At 44.1% G+C, this 20,511-nt stretch overlaps 2 protein-coding genes across 2 annotated transcripts in view; both read right to left on the minus strand.

The window, feature by feature from the left end:
- LOC149394448 (uncharacterized) overlaps positions 1-20,511 on the minus strand; it is a 100,603-nt gene that overhangs the window by 1,879 nt on the left and 78,213 nt on the right. The window lies entirely within an intron of this gene.
- LOC149394449 (TMV resistance protein N-like) lies at positions 1,575-6,397 on the minus strand. The gene is made up of 5 exons (XM_089617010.1): positions 6,166-6,397; positions 2,797-3,898; positions 2,390-2,680; positions 1,851-1,968; positions 1,575-1,582 (listed from the first exon to the last, which is right to left on the minus strand). The coding sequence occupies exons 1-5, from the start codon at positions 6,363-6,365 to the stop codon at positions 1,575-1,577; spliced, it is 1,719 nt and encodes a 572-aa protein (XP_089473136.1). The 5' UTR covers positions 6,366-6,397.

The following is a 20,511-nucleotide window of genomic DNA, read 5'->3' on the forward strand; positions in this document are numbered from 1 at the left end:
ATTAGTGAGATTCAACTCCTTGAGATTTGAGTTGCGAGAGAGATCCGGTAGTTGACTCAGGCTGCTGCAATTAGTGAGATTCAACTCCTTGAGATTTGAGTTGCGAGAGAGATCCGGTAGTTGACTCAGGCTGCTGCAATTAGTGAGATTCAACCTCTTGAGATTTGAGTTGCGAGAGAGGTCGGGAAGTTGACTCAGGCTGCTGCAATTAGTGAGATTCAACCCCTTGAGATTTGAGTTGCGAGAGAGGTCGGGAAGTTGACTCAGGCTGCTGCAATTAGTGAGATTCAACCCCTTGAGATTTGAGTTGCGAGAGAGATCCGGTAGTTGACTCAGGCTGCTGCAATCAGTGAGATTCAACTCCTCCAGATTTGAGTTGCAAGAGAGATCGGGAAGTTGACTCGGGCTGCTGCAATTAGTGAGATCCAAATACCCGAGATTTGAGTTGCAAGAGAGGTCAGGAAGTTGACTCAGGCTGCTGCAATTAGTGACATTCAACACCCTGAGATTTGAGTTGCAAGAGAGGTCAGGAAGTTGACTCAGGCTGCTGCAATTAGTGAGATTCAGCACCATGAGATTTGAGTTGCGAGAGAGGTCAGGAAGTTGACTCAGGCTGCTGCAATTAGTGAGATTCAACTCCTCGAGATTTGAGTTGCAAGAGAGATCCGAGAGTTGACTCAGGTTGCTGCAATTAGTGAGATTCAACTCCTCGAGATTTGAGTTGCAAGAGAGGTTAGGAAGTTGACTCAGGCTGCTGCAACTAGTGAGATTCAACACCCTGAGATTTGAGTTGCAAGAGAGATCAGGAAGTTGACTCATGCTGCTGCAACTAGTGAGATTCAATTCCCAGAGATTTGAGTTGCGAGAGAGGTCAGGAAGTTGACTCAAGCTGCTGCAATCAGTGAGTTTGAACACCGTGAGATTTGAGTTGCAAGAGAGGTCAGGAAGTTGACTCAGGCTGCTGCAATTAGTGAGATTCAACACGCTGAGATTTGAGTTGCGAGAGAGGTCAGGAAGTTGACTCAGGCTGCTGCAATTAGTGAGATTCAATTCTCAGGTATTTGAGTTGCGAGAGAGGTCGGGAAGTTGACTCAGGCTGCTGCAATTACTGAGATACAACCCCTTGAGATTTGAGTTGCGAGAGAGGTCGGGAAGTTGACTCAGGCTGCTGCAATTAGTGAGAATCAACCTCTTGAGATTTGAGTTGCAAGAGAGGTCAGGAAGTTGACTCAGGCTGCTGCAATTAGTGAGATTCAACACCGTGAGATTTGAGTTGCAAGAGAGGTTAGGAAGTTGACTCAGGCTGCTGCAACTAGTGAGATCCAATTCCCAGAGATTTGAGTTGCGAGAGAGGTCAGGAAGTTGACTCAGGCTGCTGCAATTAGTGAGATTCAAGTCCCAGAGATTTTTGTTGCAAGAGAGGTCAGGAAGTTGACTCAGGCTGCTGCAATTAGTGAGATTCAACTCCTTGAGATTTGAGTTGCGAGAGAGATCCGGTAGTTGACTCAGGTTGCTGCAATTAGTGAGATCCAACCCCTCGAGATTTGAGTTGCAAGAGAGATCCGAGAGTTGACTCAGGTTGCTGCAATTAGTGAGATTGAACACCGTGAGATTTGAGTTGCAAGAGAGGTCAGGAAGTTGACTCAGGCTGCTGCAACTAGTGAGATTCAACACCCTGAGATTTGAGTTGCGAGAGAGGTCAGGAAGTTGACTCAGGCTGCTGCAATTAGTGAGATTCAAGTCCCAGAGATTTTTGTTGCAAGAGAGGTCAGGAAGTTGACTCAGGCTGCTGCAATTAGTGAGATTCAACTCCTCGAGATTTGAGTTGCAAGAGAGATCCGAAAGTTGACTCAGGTTGCTGCAATTAGCAAGATTCAAGTGCTTGAGGTTTGAGGTGTGAGTGAGGTCCAGGATTTGACTTAGATTGTTGCAACCATTGAGAATCAAGACTTCCAACTTTTGCAAATCCTATATGAAAAAGTGAACCGTGATTTATGTGAGTAAGACAGTATAAGTGACTGAAAATAACAAATACGCTTCTTAGTACCTTGAGCTAGTGATATCAGACCTTGAAGTTTTAAAAAATTGTGATTCGAACCAATATCAAACTTCTCTAGCGTACTGTAGTGATATAACAAACTATTTTAATAAAATAAGTTAATTATTTAACAGCTATTTAGCGTTTTATGTTGAATAAATAGATCATTTCTAAAAAAATGGATTACAAATTTATTAAGCATTCGGAATGTGCCCTTTTTTTATTGAAAATATGAATGGAAGTTCAAGGAGGTGAACGCTAAATAAAAAAAAAGTTTAAGGGTCAAATTGCAATAATTTGAACGCTAGAAAATATGAACCATTGTGTTAAAAAAATACCGGAAAACAATACCTTGTATTCCAGGCTCCAAACCCGTTCAAGTTTGTCACTTTCAATGCACACCTCACGAAGATTCTTCGGATTAAAACTCTTTGGCAAGCATTTCAAGGGGCAACCCGTCCATCGGAAATATCTCAGTGTAGCGGGAAGGAAATCAAGATATTCAGGGAATAAAATTTTGCCGTTGTACGAAGACCAATCAATATAGAGAAACCACAGATTGCGCATTTCTTTAAAGACTAGAGGGCTTATGTCAGATTGTGGCATATCCTTCAAGAAAATTCCTTCAATTTTTTGTGTCCCCTAATCACAGTTCATACAAAAAAAAAATGACCACATTATGATTATTATACAAATGATAATAAAGTGTGACTGCAATTAAGTTTTAAAGGATCTTGATATTCATAAGCATGACTTACTCGATTCTCTTCCAAGACACCGCAAGTATCTAATGTAGACCACAATCTACTGCGCTCTCCCGGATCCTTTGATTCTCGACGAACAATTTCTTGGCCCATTTCTTGGATCAAATCATGCATCCGTATAGAGAACATTGATAAGGTTATGAGAGCCTTATCAACGAGAACATTGATTCCCGCAACAACTCCGGAATATCTGTACCCAAGTATTCTCTTGATCTCATCCATGTATTTGCCTTTAAGGAAGCAGGCAATATCGAGAAACATGTCCTTGTTGTTCTGGCTCAGTCCGTCGTAGCTCACTTTCAGTATGTCTTGGACTTCATGGTTTGGAGTTGAGTCAAGTAACTTCATTTCGCTTTCCCATTCTTTGATGCTCCTTGAATACAAGTGCCGACCCAAAACCGTGAGAGCCAACGGATTGCCTTTGGCGTATTTCTTGACAATTGTCTCAGCCAACTCCATGTATCTCTTGGCCGGAGATTCATCTCTTTCTTTACCAAAAGCTTTCGAGAGAAAGAGCCGACGAGCATCCCAAAAACTCAGGTCCTCAATTTTGTGTATTTCGTCGGCTTTGATAACCTTGAGTACTTGTGAATCTCTGCCTGTCACAACTATTCTGCTACCTGGACCGAAGCATTCACGATCTATGGCCAGGAGGTCCAATTGCTTTACGTTATCGACATCGTCAAGGACTAAAAGAACATTCCTTTGGCGGAGTCTATCCTTTTCGCGATGAGTGACGTGTGTCAAGTTCTTCTCTTTCAACAGTTCCGAGAAAACTCTCTTTTGCAGGTCCGAGGATTGGTGCTTCGTAACTTTCTCTCTAACGTTTTCAAGGAAAGAGAAACCAGAGAATCCATTACAGAATTTGTTGAACAAGACACGGGCGATTGCCGTCTTTCCGATGCCGCCCATTCCCCAAATTCCAATGACGCGAGTGTCCTTGTTCGTTAAGTTGACACATAAAGATGGCTCTATAACATGCAAATTGTTATCAATTCCAACAAGACCATTTGTCTCATAACTAGAAGTAGAAGGTATCATTTTTAATTCTTTCATGACAGATTCAACAATTTCTTTTATCAACTCGGACTCGGACCTGAAAAATGTAAATAATCTGTAGTAAATAAACATATCATCGAATTTTTTTTTACAAAGTTAATGAGTGTATTATATCAAACCTTTAAATTATTTTATACTTCTTTTTTATATAAATATTTTATACTTTAAGGGTCAGTATTGAAAAACCCTTATGAGTAACTAAAGATATTTATTAATATTAAGTTATAAAAAAAAAAAAAAAAAAAAAAACTAGACATCTATTACTCTTTGTAAAATGAATATGCATTAAAAACAGGGTTTTGCGACTAAATAACCAATTAAAATTTTTGGATTTGTAAAATAGTCAAACCTTGTAAAATTAATGAAATAATAAAAATAAAAAAACTATACGAATTAGTAAAATAGCGTCCTTCATTTAATATTAGTGAAATTTGTTGTAACTAGCCAAGTTTGTCATTCTTATTGGGGGAATAACCAAAGTTTCATTTTATTTAGCAAATAACCCATATTTTCGGCTCAGACCATAATGCCCTTGGCAAATTTGCGAATTGGTTAATTTAATTAACCTACTGGAGTGAGTTAGGTCAATTAATTAACCTACTGGAGTGAGTTAGGTTAATTAATTAACTTATTGGAGTGAATATTAGTTTAAGTTCTGATTTTTTTGTGAGTAAAGTTAATTTACTAAATGATTGAATTCGGAATTAGGTTAATTAATTGAATGCTTTGATTATCAATTGACTTAAGTTATGATTTTTGTAAATTTTTTGTGAATTTCAAATCATTCACGAATCAGTTAATTAATTAACCTAACTCACTCCAGTAGGTTAATTAAATTAACCGATTCGCGAATTTGCAAAGGGCCTCTCCTCAATCCCCTCCATCGCCGTCGATTTCCTCTCCGCCGCCGATTCCTCTCTCCCCCGCCGATTTTCGAGTCAATCTGAGCCTAAATTTACTCACAATAAAATTCAGAACCTAATCTAATTTTTTCAACCAATAAGTTAATTTAATTAACTTAACTCACTCCAGTAGATTAATTCAATTGACTTATCGCGAATTTGGGGGTTCTAGGGTTCGTTCCTGGCAATCTCAACGCAGACCAAGTCAACCATGGCACTGATCGTCGTTTCAATGGCATCCTCGCTCTGTCGTCGGCTCAGAAGACAGGAAGGAATACTTGATCGTCACGGCGAAGTACGTGAACTACGCCCGGGCCGCGGCGAGGTCGCGGGTGACGTGTCTCTTCAAGCGGGAGCGAGCGGCGGAGCGCCGGGGCTTCGACTTCTCGACGGTCGCCGAGATGTTCTCCGACGTGCCGGCTGCCAGAGGTCCTGCTGTCGCCGATCGGGCCGTGGCTGCGCGACTGCGAAATCGAGAGAGAGAGAGAGAGAGAGAGAGAGAGAGAGAGTTGTGTGAAAGGGTAATTTAGGTAGTTTAGATTAGTTGGGCTATTCCCTTAATTAAATGAAATTTTGGCTATTCTCTTAATATTAGTAGGTTGATTTGGCTAGTTAGCAAAATAGCCCTTAATATTATAGCCTAATTATCACAATATATATATATATATATATATATATATATATATATATATATATATATATATATACACACACACACATATGTGACTTCGTATTTATATGAGAACCACAAATTTTTTGTAAATTCATATAGAATATTATATATGTCCACCTCGAAGATCTCTGGGACAGTATTTTCGGGAGTATTGGTCTTTGGATATCTACTCTAAATTCGAGTTTTAGCCTCTCTGTCTTATCTCACGATTGGCCAAGTGTTATCTAGTTTGTATTTTGCTTCGTTCTAGATGAAGCTTTCTTTTTTCCCTCTTTTTTAATATATTTTTCAGTTTCTCTTAAAATATATATATATATATATATATATATATATATATATATATATATATATATAATCATATTTTGATACAAATATAAAGGTTAAATATATGTGAACAATAATTAATGAATAGAAAGTTGTTAAAACTAAAAATAAAAAAAAAATAAATATATATATAGAGAGAGAGAGAGAGAAATGAAGAATTTAGATAAAAAAAATGGAGTATTGTGTTGCATTTCAAAATATTTGGATCGAATATACTCTAAATAATCACTAATTTGACCTCCTCTAATAATGTTTTTTTTTTTTTTTTCTTTTTGAGTAATAAAACTTTTTTAATTTTGTGTTCTAATAATCACAATGATAATAGAAAAAATCATTTAAAAGCTGTACTTAAGGTTTATGACAACTAAAACCATTTATCAAGGATATCAAATACGCGCAATTTACCTCGCCTTATCTGAATCGAATCCGGACAAATTCGCAGTGGCTGTCAGAGATTCCCGCCACAACTTCAACTTTTTCGAGTCGTGTCCGAAGTGTTTTTCGTGTTCTGAGAATGCAACTTCGAAGCTTCCCTTTTGGTGCCGTATATTGGTGGGCTCCACCTTGTAGAACACCGGTAAAACAAGCTGTTTATGTTCTTTCATGCAACGGACGATGTGGTTGAGCTCATCCAGACACCACCCAGATTATCTTGGAGCTCATCCAGACACCGAGAATCAGCATAGTTCTCTGAGAAGACGATTATCGAGATCGCCGATGCCTTGATTGCTTCTAGAAGTACAGGCGAGATTTGGTCTCCTTTATCGAGGTCGTCCTCGTCAATGAAGGCCTTTATTCCTTTCTCGCACAGAGCTTCGTGAAGACTCTTTGTAAAGCCCCAGCGTGTGTCCGTACCTCGAAAGCTGATGAAGACTTCGTATCTTTTGACAGAGGTACTCGAAGAAGCCATGATTAAGGTGATCAACCTCCAAATATATCAACTGATACCAACAGTTTTCTATCAGAAATGTAAAGGAAAGCTTATTAGATACGTGACTTTTTGTGAAGTTAGTTTATGCAAAGTAGAAGGTAATTAGTTTATAATGTGAACATATAAGTTTAAAGTTTACTGCTATAACAATAAAATTAATAGGTGCGTTCCTCTACTTTTGTTATTTTTTTTTACTTTTAGTAGTGTTTTACTTTCTTGTAATAAAAAGCAGTTGCTCCTCTACTTTAAAAATTTCGACGTCAGGTTTCTGCATCAACAAAAACAAATTCGCAGCTATTAATATGTAAAGTTAAAACAAGCCTGTGTTTTAGTGAAATGTCGAGTTTAACCCTCAGTTTTCAAAAATGTCGAGTTCATACCCTCTGTTTAACTAAAATGGCGAAATTATACCCTCTGTTTAACTAAAATGACGAAATTATACCCTGAAATAGACAACAGTATCACGAATATTCTTTTTTATTGACTTTTCATTGACGTTGACTATAATATTTAAATATAAACACCAATTATCTTTATTCATTTGCGCCATATATGAAATTTATTTAAAAACTAAAAAATAAACAACAGTCTCTTAATCGTGAAGAACACAGAAAGAGGCAAATGGGTAAACATCGATACTTGATAGTCATCAAAATCGCATATTCGAACAGAGAATCCAGGATTTAGAGTTACAATTCGAACACGGAATGAAGTCATTTCTTAGGAGGTATGAGTTTTATTATCTAATTTCAATTTAAGGCTATCTTTATTTTAAAATTGAGAATTTGGAAGTTAGGGCACTGATTTAGATTTGATTTGGTTTTTCTTATATAAGAGTTAATATCAATGAAAAGGAGATTTGTGACGCTGTTATTCATCTCAGGGTATAATTTCGTCATTTTAGTTAAACAGAGGGTATAATTTTGTCATTTTAGTTAAACAGAGGGTATGAACTCGACATTTTTGAAAACCGAGGGTTAAACTCGACATTTCACTAAAACACAGAGTATAAATGTGTTATTTTCCCTTAAAACAATTTACCTCGACATCCCAGCCGTATTAATTCACAGTGATTTCCAGAGATTCTCGATCTGAAGCGCCTTTGATGTCTTGAAAACGCAGCTTTGTGGTTTCCCAGATGGTTCCGTATGTTTGTGGGGTCCACTTTGTAGGTCTTCTTGCAACGTGCTATATGGTTAAGCTCATCCAGACACCTCCGAGAATCTGTGAGAAGACGATTATCAAGATCGGCGATATCTCGATCGCTCCCTGAAGCGCAGATTAGATTTTCTCGGCTATCGTAAAAGGAAAGTAGAAAAAGAAGAAGAAAAAAACAGGATTGTGACTTTGCATGTGACTCGTTTTTTAATATATAGGGGAAGCACAAAGCAATATTAGTTTTTTTCTATGCACAAGAAAAGAGAGGGAAATTTCGTTTTCGATATTTTATTGCTATCACACGGTTTCTCCAATTTTGTTGTTTTGGCTTGTTTGTTAGGTCGTCGAGTTTTAAGATTTTTTTTATTAATTTTTTGTTTTTTTTTAACTACTGACGTATCCATAAACTGAATTGGGCACAAAATTATCTTTTGTGACATAAAAAAATGATAAACGCTGATGTCTACTACACAGTGGACCCCACATGCAGTGCTCTTGTGAAATATAGGTGTATGCGGATATTATATGAAATATATTTAAAAAGTAAACGAGTTTAGAACTTTTAAAAAATATAAAATTTAATATTAGAATGATTGAAACTCATATTTCAATCAATTACAAAAATAATCATATTTAAATTTATAGCAGGAGAATCTTGCAATATGTTATGTACTTATTGAACAACATGAAGAAAGATAATATAAATTAAAGTATGAAATTAATTATAAGGTATTAGTGATGAGATTATAAAATAAAATTAGAAAATATGAGCAATCAAATAAGAAAAACATATAAGAAATTAAATAGAATAATAATTTGTGAGAGCATGGAATACAAAATCAAATAATTAGCAAAATAGGCAACTTCAACGTTTGAAATTGTTAAATAGTCAATGTTTTGTAAATTTTAGGTAAATAGTCACTACATTTTATTTACAAGCGTGCTTTTACAAGAATACTCATATATATCATTTTCTCCCAAAAACGATTTTGTTTTCATTTTAAATTAAAAAAATAAATAACCAATTTAAATCAGTAAAGATTGCGCAAATCAAGGACATTAACTGACCAAATCGACCACACGTTAAACCTCATTCGACTTCATTACATTTCAAAAAAAACAAAAAAGCGATCTATGAAAAAAATTTCTCGGCCGCCTAGAAGAATCTTAAGAACGACGAACTTTTACATAAAAAAAAGAGAAAGGACAAGAAGACGAAGATTACTCACCGCTGACTAGAATCTTAGAGACGACGAAAAGCACAGGTAATCAATAATCTTGGTTATTTATCTGTTTTCCGCGACAAAATAGTCGTGTACCACTTGTCGATGGCGGCCAGGAATGCGGGATCCGATGAGACCGAGGGCTAAGGTGGAGGGTGCAGACTACGGGATCCGACGAGGCCGGTTGCGGTCTTCCTGACATATATATTTTAAGAAATAATCTTCAAACAATTATTTTATTCCATAAATTCGATCTTGTTCGTTGTCAAGCGTTTTATATAACTTTTTTTTTATAGCAATTTGTCCATTTATTTAGCCTTTTTTTAAGATCTTTTAGGTATATAGTCATATTTACACTATAAAATTGCTATTTAAGCAACATTTGATAAATATTTGATAAATTGTCACATCCACGTATTTACACGTTTAAATTGACGTAAATATCCCACAATTTCGTTTCAATAAAACTGCAAACCAAGAATGTGACGTCATATGTATGACTATTTACCAAATATTTACTAAACATTGGTTAAATAGCAATCTCAAACATCTAAACTGACTAATTACCTAAAGTTTTGTTTTTTTATATGCTTACCGCTTCATTTAGAATTTGGAAAAAATTGTAAACAAATAAAAATATCAAACGAAGTATATAGGGAAGATTTCAAAGAGACAATTAGGCATGTACCTAATAGTCCACCCTCATTTTAAAAGATAGCAAAAACTTTATTTTATTAAAAAAAATAGATCATCAGGTCAAAATAAATCAAATTAACGATTTAAGTTAATTTAATTTACTTCGGCCTGGTAGATTATTTTTTTAGTAAAATGAAACTTTGTGTAGAATTTTTTTTAAAAAAAGGTAGATAATTGACTAGTTGCAATAAATTATTCGATGGTAAAAGATGAGACTTTCTAGAAATACTATCTTTGAACGTGATATATTTGAGAAATTTTTCCATATTTTATAACATTTTAGCCATTTATAAAAATGAATACTTTTTATAATAAAACGTATCATATGAAACTTAAAATATACCTCTCAACTTAAATTAAAAAAAGCTTAAAACATATACGTCATCTTAAATAAATTCTTAGTTTTTTAAAAAGATTAAATAAATTATAATCAAAGGGTAATTAGGCCAGTAGCCCTATACCCCAATTTAAAAAAAAAAAAAAACCAAAGTTTCATTTTATTAAGAAAATAACCACCTTGTCGAAATAAATTAATTAACGGATTAGATTAATTTAATTTACTTCAAAAAATAGTCTTTCAGCTCAAAATAAATAAATTAACCTAATCAAGTTAATTTAATTGATATCGACTTGGTGGACTATTTTTCTAATAAAATAAAATTTAGGCTAAATATTTAAAAGGAGGTAGATGATTGACTAGTTGCAATAAATACTTGTATAATCAATCCATATTAACACAACATATAAAAAAGTAAATAATTTTGGACTATTATGATAAATTATGTTTTAATAAAACTTTTAACTTTAATAAAAAAAATTAGTATGTAAATATGTTTGGAATTATTTAGAGGTTTGAATTTATTAATATGAGGACGGCAATGACGATCGACGAAGACGAGAACGTCGACGAAGATGAGGACGGCGATGGCGATCGAAAAAGACGAGAGCGCCGACAAAGACGAGGACGGTGAGTCGAATTAGGTTTTTTAGGGTTTTTTCCTTCTAATCGAATGGTGCTCGAATGGTCTAGAGATCTGTTGTTTGGGTCTGTTTAGGTCTAAGGGTATTATCGGATTTTTTTAAGTTTGGACTATTTTGCTCCAAATGGTGAAAGATTGACTATTTTGCAAAGCCTAAAGTTTTAAATGACTATTTAGTCGCTGAACCGTCCTGTAAAATAGCATACTCATAATCCTTAATAAATATAAGGGATATTTCTATGTTAATTCTAATCTGTTTTTAACAAGGTCCGGACAAAAGTCCACGAAGTTGCATACGTATAAATAAATGTCACAAAACTAAAATAATATCAAAGCTACTAGTAAAACTTCTTAATTTTTTTTTATTTTCTTTTTTTGGTAAATGTATATTTTAGTGGACATAGTTTAAATTTGACAAATGCAACCACGTTATTTGGATCTTACATTTTTTTTAGCTTTTTTAATAAAGAATATATATTAAACTAATATATATATATATTCACTACTACAAATTAACATATATTGGGTGCGGAAGGGTATTAGGTGCGATATGTCGCACCTAATCCCATATTAGGTGCGATATGTCGCACCGGATACTCATCCGGATGACTAAAAATTTCGCTAATGTTTAATGTTATTCGGTGCGACAATGTCGCACCTAATATGAAATTATCGCACCTAATACCTTTAAGTGCGACAAATGTCGCACATAATACCTTTAGGTGCGACAAATGTCGCACCCAATGGGTTTTAAAATTAAAGTTGTCAGCGAAATCCCTCCGAATTATTTTAGACATGGGATTTCATATTGGGTGCGACATTGTCGCACCCAATATGAATTAGGGTTTTAAACCCGAACTTCCTTCTTTTTCACTCATTCTCGCTCACTCTCTCTCTCTCACTCGATCTGTCTCTCTCTCTGCTCCCCGCCGCCGTCCCTCCCCGGTACGTCTCTCTCTCTGTCACCGCCTCACACTGTCTCTCTCTGCCAGTCAGCCGCCGCCGTCCATCCCTGCCGCCATCGCCGTCCCTCCCCGCTGCCGTGCCTCCCGCTGCCCCCGCCCCGCTGCCCCGCTGCACGTCGCCGTCCAGCCCTGCTGCCCCGTCCCGCATCCAGCCCCGCTGCCCCGCTGCACGTCGCCGTCCAGCCGCTGCCCCGCCCCGTCCAGCCGCTGCCCCGTCCCGCCCCGCTGCCCTGCTGCACGTCGCCGTCCAGCCGCTGCCCCGTCCCGCCCCGCTGCTCCGTCCCGCTCCGCTGCCCCGTCCGACCCCGCCGCTCCGCTGCCCCGTCACGGAGATTGCGTAGAAGACCTCTTAAGCTATAAGGAAAATGTTAGTTATTTTTAATTAGTAATATTTTTAGATTATTTCATATAGATTAATTCGTAATATATTTGAAAATAAAACTTTGATTAGCCGTTAACATGCTTAGTTAATTAATTAATTAGTAATATGTTTAGTTAGATTAATTAGTAATATATATGAAAATAGTAACATGTTAGATTAGATGAAAATAAAAATGAGTTGTTTGCTAAAAATTTGTAATTGTAAATATTTTTAAGAATATGTAACATCTTAGATGTTGCGATTTTTACGCGCGCAAGTGCACGTGTCGCCCAAGTAATATAGTGAATTAAGTGTTATGCCGTCTTTTTCTTATGGTAAAAAAAACGACACCCCAATTGCAAAAACGACGTTACAATATAAAATGACAATTTAGTCAAATGCTAAAAATAAGCATGACTAAAACCAAGCATCAACCAAGCGCCAACCAAGCATCGACCAAGCGCCAAGCGCCAACCAAGCATCAACCAAGCGCCAAGCGCCAAGCGCCAACCAAGCATCAACCAAGCGCCAATCACCGATTTTTTTCCTATAAATAGTTCATTCATTCTCAACTCAAGAGGAGGGGACAACTGAGGAAAAAAACCGAGAATCCTCTCAACTCAGAGATTGGACAACCGAGAATCCTCTCAACTTAGGATTCACAACCCAGAATCTCTCTCTCTCTCAAAATCCACTCCCACGTAAATACAAAGAAAAAAGAAAAGAAGAATAAAACCTTCTTCCACTCTCACTCGTGAACAAATCCACGTCGAGCTAGACCTCCAGGCAGGTTCGACCCCCAGGCGAGCTCGAGCCCCAGGCGAGCTCGACCCCCCAGGCGAGCTCAGTCCCAGGTTGACCTCCAGGCGAGCTCACTCCCAGGTCGACCTCCAGGCGAGCTCGACCTCCAGGCGAGTTCGACCCCCCTGGCGAGCTTAACTCTCAGGCGAGCTCGACCTCCAGGCGAGCTAGACCCCCAGGCGAGCTCGACCTCCAGACGAGCTCGACCTCCAGGCGAGCTCGACCACCAGGCGAGCTCACCCCCAGCCAGGGTCGACCTCCAGGCGAGCTCGGCCCCCCAGGCGAGCTCACCCCCAGCCAGGGTCGACCTCTCAGGCGAGTTCGACCCCCCAGGCGAGCTCGACCTCCAGCCAGGGTCGACCTCCAGGCGAGCTCGACCCCCCAGGCGAGCTCACCTCCAGCCAGGGTCGACCTCCAGGCGAGCTCGACCCCCCTAGGAGAGCTCGACCCCCAGCCAGGGTCAACCTCCAGGCCAAGCTCAACCTCCAGACGAACTCGACCCCCAGGCGACTAAAAATAACTTCTCATAAAATTATGATCGGAGAACTACATATATACGACTAATTTTTAGTCTCGAATGATAGACGTGTAACAATCAGTCCCGAATACTATCCGAGACAACCAAATCTGTCTCGAATGCCCGCAATCAGAGACCAAAAATTAGTCTCTACAAATCTGCGTCATTTTTACATTGTTGGAGGGAATATATACGTGACTAATAGTTAGTCTCAAATAGTATACGCAACCAAATCAGTCTTGAATACTATCAGATACAACCAAATCAGTCCCGGATGCCAACCATCAAAGACTAAAAATTAGTCTCCTACGATTTGCGCCATTTTTCATTTTGGAGGGAATACATCCGTGACCGAAAATTAGTCTCTCCTAAAATTATGACCGGAGAAATATATATTTGTGACTAAATATTAGTCTCGAATAGTATACGCATGAAAATCAGTCTCTAATAGTATCAGAGACAGCATGATCAGTCTTTAATGCCCACTATCGAAGACTAATAAATCAGTCTCGGAAACTCTAGTCTCTGATGCCCTGTTTTCTTGTAGTGCCTCCAGGCAAGGCTCGACCCCCAGGCGACCTCCAGGCAAGGCTCGACCCCCCGGGCGAGCTCGACCTCCAGCAACCTCCAGGCGGGCTCGACCTCCAGCCAGGCTCGACCTCCAGAAGGGAATCCAATCCAAAAATTGTGAAGGCAATATCAGCCCTGCCAAGGGCCAGGAAGGAAAAATCACAGCCCTAGACCGAACCGTGGACCGGTTTTCGTATTGATCCATTTTCTGGTATTAACATTTTAAGAGGAATATCCCATTACTAATCTCACAGATTCGAAGACACGTGGCCAAGTCCGCTCACGCCACGTGTCCATTAGTGTTGAACCAAAAAACGGCTTAACATTTTGGCGCTAGAAGGAGGGGTTCCCGAGAACAACCACGGGCTCTCCACCAGCAAACTCTTTTCCTCCGCGGAAAACTTTCAATACGACGAAGATTTACCCCAAAGCTTTCTTCACGGAAGCTTTCCACCACGACCTCTGCCCTTACCTAAAAGGTCATTGCCTTGGTGGCATGATACTTTTCCCGCAACTCTCGAGAGATGAGTCATGACCCCGCCACCTCCGCGGGTGCCCGAGCGACTAGCTCGAGGTACGGCCTCCGAAGCCCCGCGCGTCGTCTTGGAGGGCAACCTCGTGATAACGAGAGCCAGCCCCGAGACCCGACGAAGGACCCTGAGGCGGCAGTCCGAGAGGACACGGCCCGGCGGCTCGCGTAGCTTCTAGACCGCCCCGGCATCACCGGCGCGCTCATCGCCGGCCTCCTCGACTCCAACAACATCAACGACATCGACCATGATGAGAAAGACCCCGATTACGTGGCGAAGTCGAGAACCAACGAGACCAACCTCGACCACGGTGTTCACAAAGGTGAATGCACGCGCACGCTTCCAAGGGGACACCCTCGGACGACCGCGTCGAGACATCAACTTTCTGATGAGCACGCGCACGCGCCCTCGAGGGGACACCCTCGGGCGACCGCGTCGAGGCGTCAAGCGTCGAGTAATACCCGAGGACGCTCAGTCTCGAGGTCCCGAAAGGGACGCCCCAAGCTCACCATCCGCGTCCAAAACCCTTGCGAAGGTGACGACCCCGACCGAGCGCCCGACTCGTTAGAGGGAATGAAAAGTCTCAAGGGGCCGATGGTTAGGCCGGAGGTCCCAAAGAGAGACTTCACGCAACTCCTCGTACAGGCTCTATGTGAGTCCTCGAGTTGAGTCTCGAGTCCACGAGCCGACAAGCTACTCCTCATGCCGACTCCACATGTCTCCTCGAGACGAGTTCATTCCTCGAGTCACCAGCCGACTCGTCTCGTCGTCTGGTCGAGCTCGTCACTTCGTCTAGCCGGGCTCGCCACTTCGTCTAGTCGAGCTGGTCACCTCGTCTAGTCGAGCTCGTCGCCTGCTAGTCGAGCTCGTCGCCTGCTAGTCGAGCTCATAACCTCGTCTAGCCGAGCTCGTCGCTTGCTAGTCGAGCTCGTCACCAGCTAGTCGAGCTCGTCACTTTGTCTAGTCGAGCTCGTCACGTCGACTGGTCGACCACGTAACCTCGTCTAGCCGAGCTCGTCGCCTGCTAGTCGAGCTCGTAACCTCGTCTAGCCGAGCTCGTCACCAGCTAGTCGAGCTCGTCACCTCGTCTAGTCGAGCTCGTCACCAGCTAGTCGAGCTCGTCACCAGCTAGTCGAGCTCGTCACTTTGTCTAGTCGAGCTCGTCGTGTCGACTGGTCGACCTCGTCACTTCGTTTAGTCGAGCTCGCAAGTCTCAAGGGGCCGATGGTTAGGCTGGAGGTCCCAAAGAGAGACTCTTCACGTAACTCCTCGTGCAGGCTCTACATGAGTCCTCGAGTTGAGTCCATTCCTCGAGTCGAGTCAAGCTCGTCACCTCATCTAGTCGAGCTCGTCACCAGCTAGTCGAGCTCGTCACTTTGTCTAGTCGAGCTCGTCGCGTCGACTGGTCGACCTCGTCACTTCGTTTAGTCGAGCTCGCAAGTCTCAAGGGGCCGATGGTTAGGCCGGGGGTCCCAAAGAGAGACTCTTCACGTAACTCCTCGTGCAGGCTCTACATGAGTCCTCGAGTTGAGTCCATTCCTCGAGTCTAGTCGAGCTCGCCACCTCGTCTAGTCGAGCTCGTCACCAGCTCGTCACGTCGTCTAGTCGAGCTCGCACGTCGACTAGTCGACCTCTCTACGTGAGTTCTCGAGTTGAGTCCCGAGTCCACGAGTCGACGAGCTACTCCTCGTGCCGACTCCACATGTCCCCTCGTGCAGACTCTACATGAGTCCTCGAGTCGAGTCTCGAATATGGCACCGCGCTCACCGCCCAGCTCATGAGCCGGCAGGCGGCGAATTACAAATGGGTTTCAAAGGCTTGCGTCCGCCGGGCGTACCTGGTCTAGCCAGCGCCCGCGGAAAACCCAATCACACAAATATGACACCAAGGCCCCCCGGGGCCCAAGTCGTGCAAATCGATCGCGCCTTCACAGGTAGGTCGACGCAATAGAGCCGTCCCTCACGACGCAATAAAGCCGTCTCAACGACGCACAAAAGCGTCCTTCGCGACGCAATAAAGCCGTCTCTACGACGCACCCAAAGCCGTCCCTCGCGACGCAATAAAGCCGCCCCTCGCGACGCAATAAAGCCGTCTCAACGACACACAAAAGCCGTCCCTCACGACGCACAAAAGCCGTCCCTCGCGACGCATTAAAGTCGCCCCTCGCAATGCGCCGAAGCAGCTCTACGATGTACTCACAAGCTCGAGAGTGGTGGTTTGAAGTCCACTTGTCGACATGATTCTTGAGTTTCCACTCGACCAGAAACTCGGGGGGTTAATAGAGTAAGACAAACACCAAGCACAACGCAAAACAAATATATATATATATATATATATATATATATGCATACATGTGAAAATGCAGGAATACAGACATAGCAATCGCGGCATCGAGCCCCAAACGCACCTCAAAGCGTCCACGGAGTCCGAGAAATGGGGTTTCGCAACGTTGAAACCCCGAATGTATCAACTCCGTGCGACCTGAGATGAGGGGGCTTGCGCCACCAAGTCCCCGACCGACCTCAAAAGCATCCACGGAGTCCGAGAAATGGGGTTTCGCAACGTTGAAACCCCGAACGTATCAACTCCGTGCGACCCGAGATGAGGGGGCTTGCGCCACCAAGTCCCCGACCGACCTCAAAAGCGTCCACGGAGTCCGAGAAATGGGGTTTCGCAACGTTGAAACCCCGAACGTATCAACTCCGTGCGACCCGAGATGAGGGGGCTTGCGCCACCAAGTCCCCGACCGACCTCAAAAGCGTCCACGGAGTCCGAGAAATGGGGTTTTGCAACGTTGAAACCCCGAATGTATCAACTCCGTGCGACTCGAGATGAGGGGGCTTGCGCCACCAAGTCCCCGACCGACCTCAAAAGCGTCCACGGAGTCCGAGAAATGGGGTTTCGCAACGTTGAAACCCCGAACGTATCAACTCCGTGCGACCCGAGATGAGGGGGCTTGCGCCACCAAGTCCCCGACCGACCTCAAAAGCGTCCACGGAGTCCGAGAAATGGGGTTTCGCAACTTTGAAACCCCGAACGTATCAACTCCGTGCGACCCGAGATGAGGGGGCTTGCGCCACCAAGTCCCCGACCGACCTCAAAGCGTCCACGGAGTCCGAGAAGTGGGGTTTCGCAACGTTGAAACCCCGAGCGTGTCGCAAAGAACTCCGTGCGACCCGAGATGAGGGGGCTTGCGCCACCAAGCCCCCGACCAACCTTAAAGCCTCTACAGGATCCGAGAAGAAAATGGACTCGCTACTCCGAGACCAGAAACACAACTCAAAGAATCCTGTGAAGCCCGAGATAAGGGGACTCACACCATCGAGGACCCGACCTGCCTCAAAGCCGCCTCAAAGAACAAGAAGAGGAGAAACTACACAACTAATCAAAGTCTTGAAGAGTCAACGCAATCACGAAAGAACATAATACCCCCAAGGCAATTTAAATTTCTTGCACGACAAGTCACACGAGAAACTGGGGGGTTAATGTTATGCCGTCTTTTTCTTATGGTAAAAAAAACGACACCCCAATTGCAAAAACGACGTTACAATATAAAAGGACAATTTAGTCAAATGCTAAAAATAAGCATGACTGAAACCAAGCATCAACCAAGCGCCAACCAAGCATCGACCAAGCGCCAAGCGCCAAGCGCCAACCAAGCATCAACCAAGCGCCAAGCACCAAGCGCCAACCAAGCATCAACCAAACGCCAGCACCGATTTTTTTCCTATAAATAGTTCATTCATTCTCAACTCAAGAGGAGGGGACAACTGAGGAAAAAAACCGAGAATCCTCTCAACTCAGAGATTGGACAACCGAGAATCCTCTCAACTCAGGATTCACAACCCAGAATCTCTCTCTCTCTCAAAATCCACTCCCACGTAAATACAAAGAAAAAAGAAAAGAAGAATAAAACCTTCTTCCACTCTCACTCGTGAACAAATCCACGTCGAGCTAGACCTCCAGGCAGGTTCGACCCCCAGGCGAGCTCGAGCCCCAGGCGAGCTCGACCCCCCAGGCGAGCTAGACCCCCCCAGGCGACCTCCAGGCCAGGCTCGACCTCCAGGCAGGCTCGACCTCCAGCCAGAGTCGACCTCCAGGCGAGACCATTCGACGAGGCGACAAGCCACGAGATAGCGTCCCCGACGGACCACTCGACGAGGCGAGGAGCCACGAGGTAGTGTCCCCGACGGACCACTCAACGAGGCGACGAGCCACGAGATAGCGTCCCCGACGGACCACTCGGCGAGGCGACGAGCCACGAGATAGCATCCGCGACGAACCACTCGGAGAGGCGACGAGCCACGGGATAGCGTCCCCGAAGGATCACTCGCCCTGAACTACGTCATGACCTGATCCCGCAAAGCGGGTACGTAGGCAGCTCACGAAGAGCATGGTCACACCCCTCATTCACCCTCCAACCAGGCCCGACCTCCAGGCGAGTTCGATCCCCCAGGCGAGCTCGATTCCCAGGTCGACCTCCAGGCGAGCTCGACCTCCAGGCGAGTTCGACCCCCCAGGCGAGCTCGACCCCCCAGGCGAGCTCAACTCCTAGGCGAGCTCGACCCCCAGGCGAGTTCGACCCCCCAAGCGAGCTCCACCTCCAGGCGAGTTCGACCCCCCAGGCGAGCTCGACCTCCAGGCGAGTTCGGCCCCCCAGGCGAGCTCACTCCGAGGTCGACCTCCAGGCGAGGTCGACCCCCAGGCTAGTTCGACCCCCCAGGCGAGCTCAACTCCCAGGCGAGCTCGACCCCCCGGGCGAGCTCAACTCCTAGGCGAGCTCGACCCCCAGGCGAGTTCGACCCCCCAGGCGAGCTCGACCTCCAAGCGAGTTCGACCCCCCAGGCGAGCTCAACTCCCAGGCGAGCTCGACCTCCAGGCGAGTTCGGCCCCCCAGGCGAGCTCACTCCCAGGTCGACCTCCAGGCGAGCTCGACCTCTAGGCGAGTTCGACCCCCCAGGCGAGCTCAACTCCCAGGCGAGCTCGACCTCCAGGCGAGCTAGACCCCCAGGCGAGCTCGACCACCAGGCGAGCTCACCCCCAGCCAGGGTCGACCTCCAGGCGAGCTCGACCCCCCAGGCGAGCTCACCCCCAGCCAGGGTCGACCTCTCAGGCGAGTTCGACCCCCCAGGCGAGCTCGACCTCCAGCCAGGGTCGACCTCCAAGCGAGCTCGACCCCCCAGGCGAGCTCACCTCCAGCCAGGGTCGACCTCCAGGCGAACTCGACCTCCAGGCGAGCTCGACCCCCCTAGGCGAGCTCGACCCCCAGCCAGGGTCAACCTCCAGGCCAGGCTCGACCTCCAGGCGAACTCGACCCCCAGGCGACCTCCAGGCAATGCTCTATTGGGACGGATGTGGCGGCTCGTGGATGTGGACCGGTGAGGGTGGCTTCAGAGCTACAGCGATCGGGACAGCTTTTCCCTCATCTTTCTTCGAGTTTTCGACAACTGCAACATGATGATGTGAGATAGCGTTGCAATGCTCTATTGAGTTTACCTTGGAGGTGCTAGGAAGCGCGTTTTGGGTCCTCGCATGGAAATCCTTCGCTAGTTGCCCCACCGTCGTCTCGAGGCTCCGGATTTGTGCCTCTTGATTTTTCATTCGCGTTCGAAACTCGGTGATGAAAGAGGTGAGGAGTTCTTCTAGCTTGTCCTTGGGAGCGGGCTGATTTTGTTGTTGACGCGGTTGAAACCCTTGTTGTTGCCTCTGTTGTTGATTTTGGAACGCCGATGGAGGCCTGTTTTGCAGGAATCCCTGTTGTTGTTGTGGCTCTCTCCACCCGTGGTTGTATTGGTTGTTTCAGACTCCATTGTTGTAGTTTTTGGGGTTTTGGAACGGGGGCCTGTTGTTGTAGTTTCCCACATAATTGGCATTCTCGGGGTGGACATTGTTCGCTTGAGGATAATCGTCTGTGTAGTGTGGTCCGTTACACAAAAAACATGGCTCCCGAGTTGTATGCATGGCGTTCACGGCGGCTTTCATCTCTTTCATCTCTCTCAACCCCTTTCGGAGATTTTCC

Source organism: Urtica dioica, chromosome 6, assembly GCF_054948205.1.
Source record: "Urtica dioica subsp. dioica isolate 48M chromosome 6, U.dioica_male_clone48M_v1_H2, whole genome shotgun sequence".
Classification (NCBI taxonomy): domain Eukaryota; kingdom Viridiplantae; phylum Streptophyta; class Magnoliopsida; order Rosales; family Urticaceae; genus Urtica; species Urtica dioica.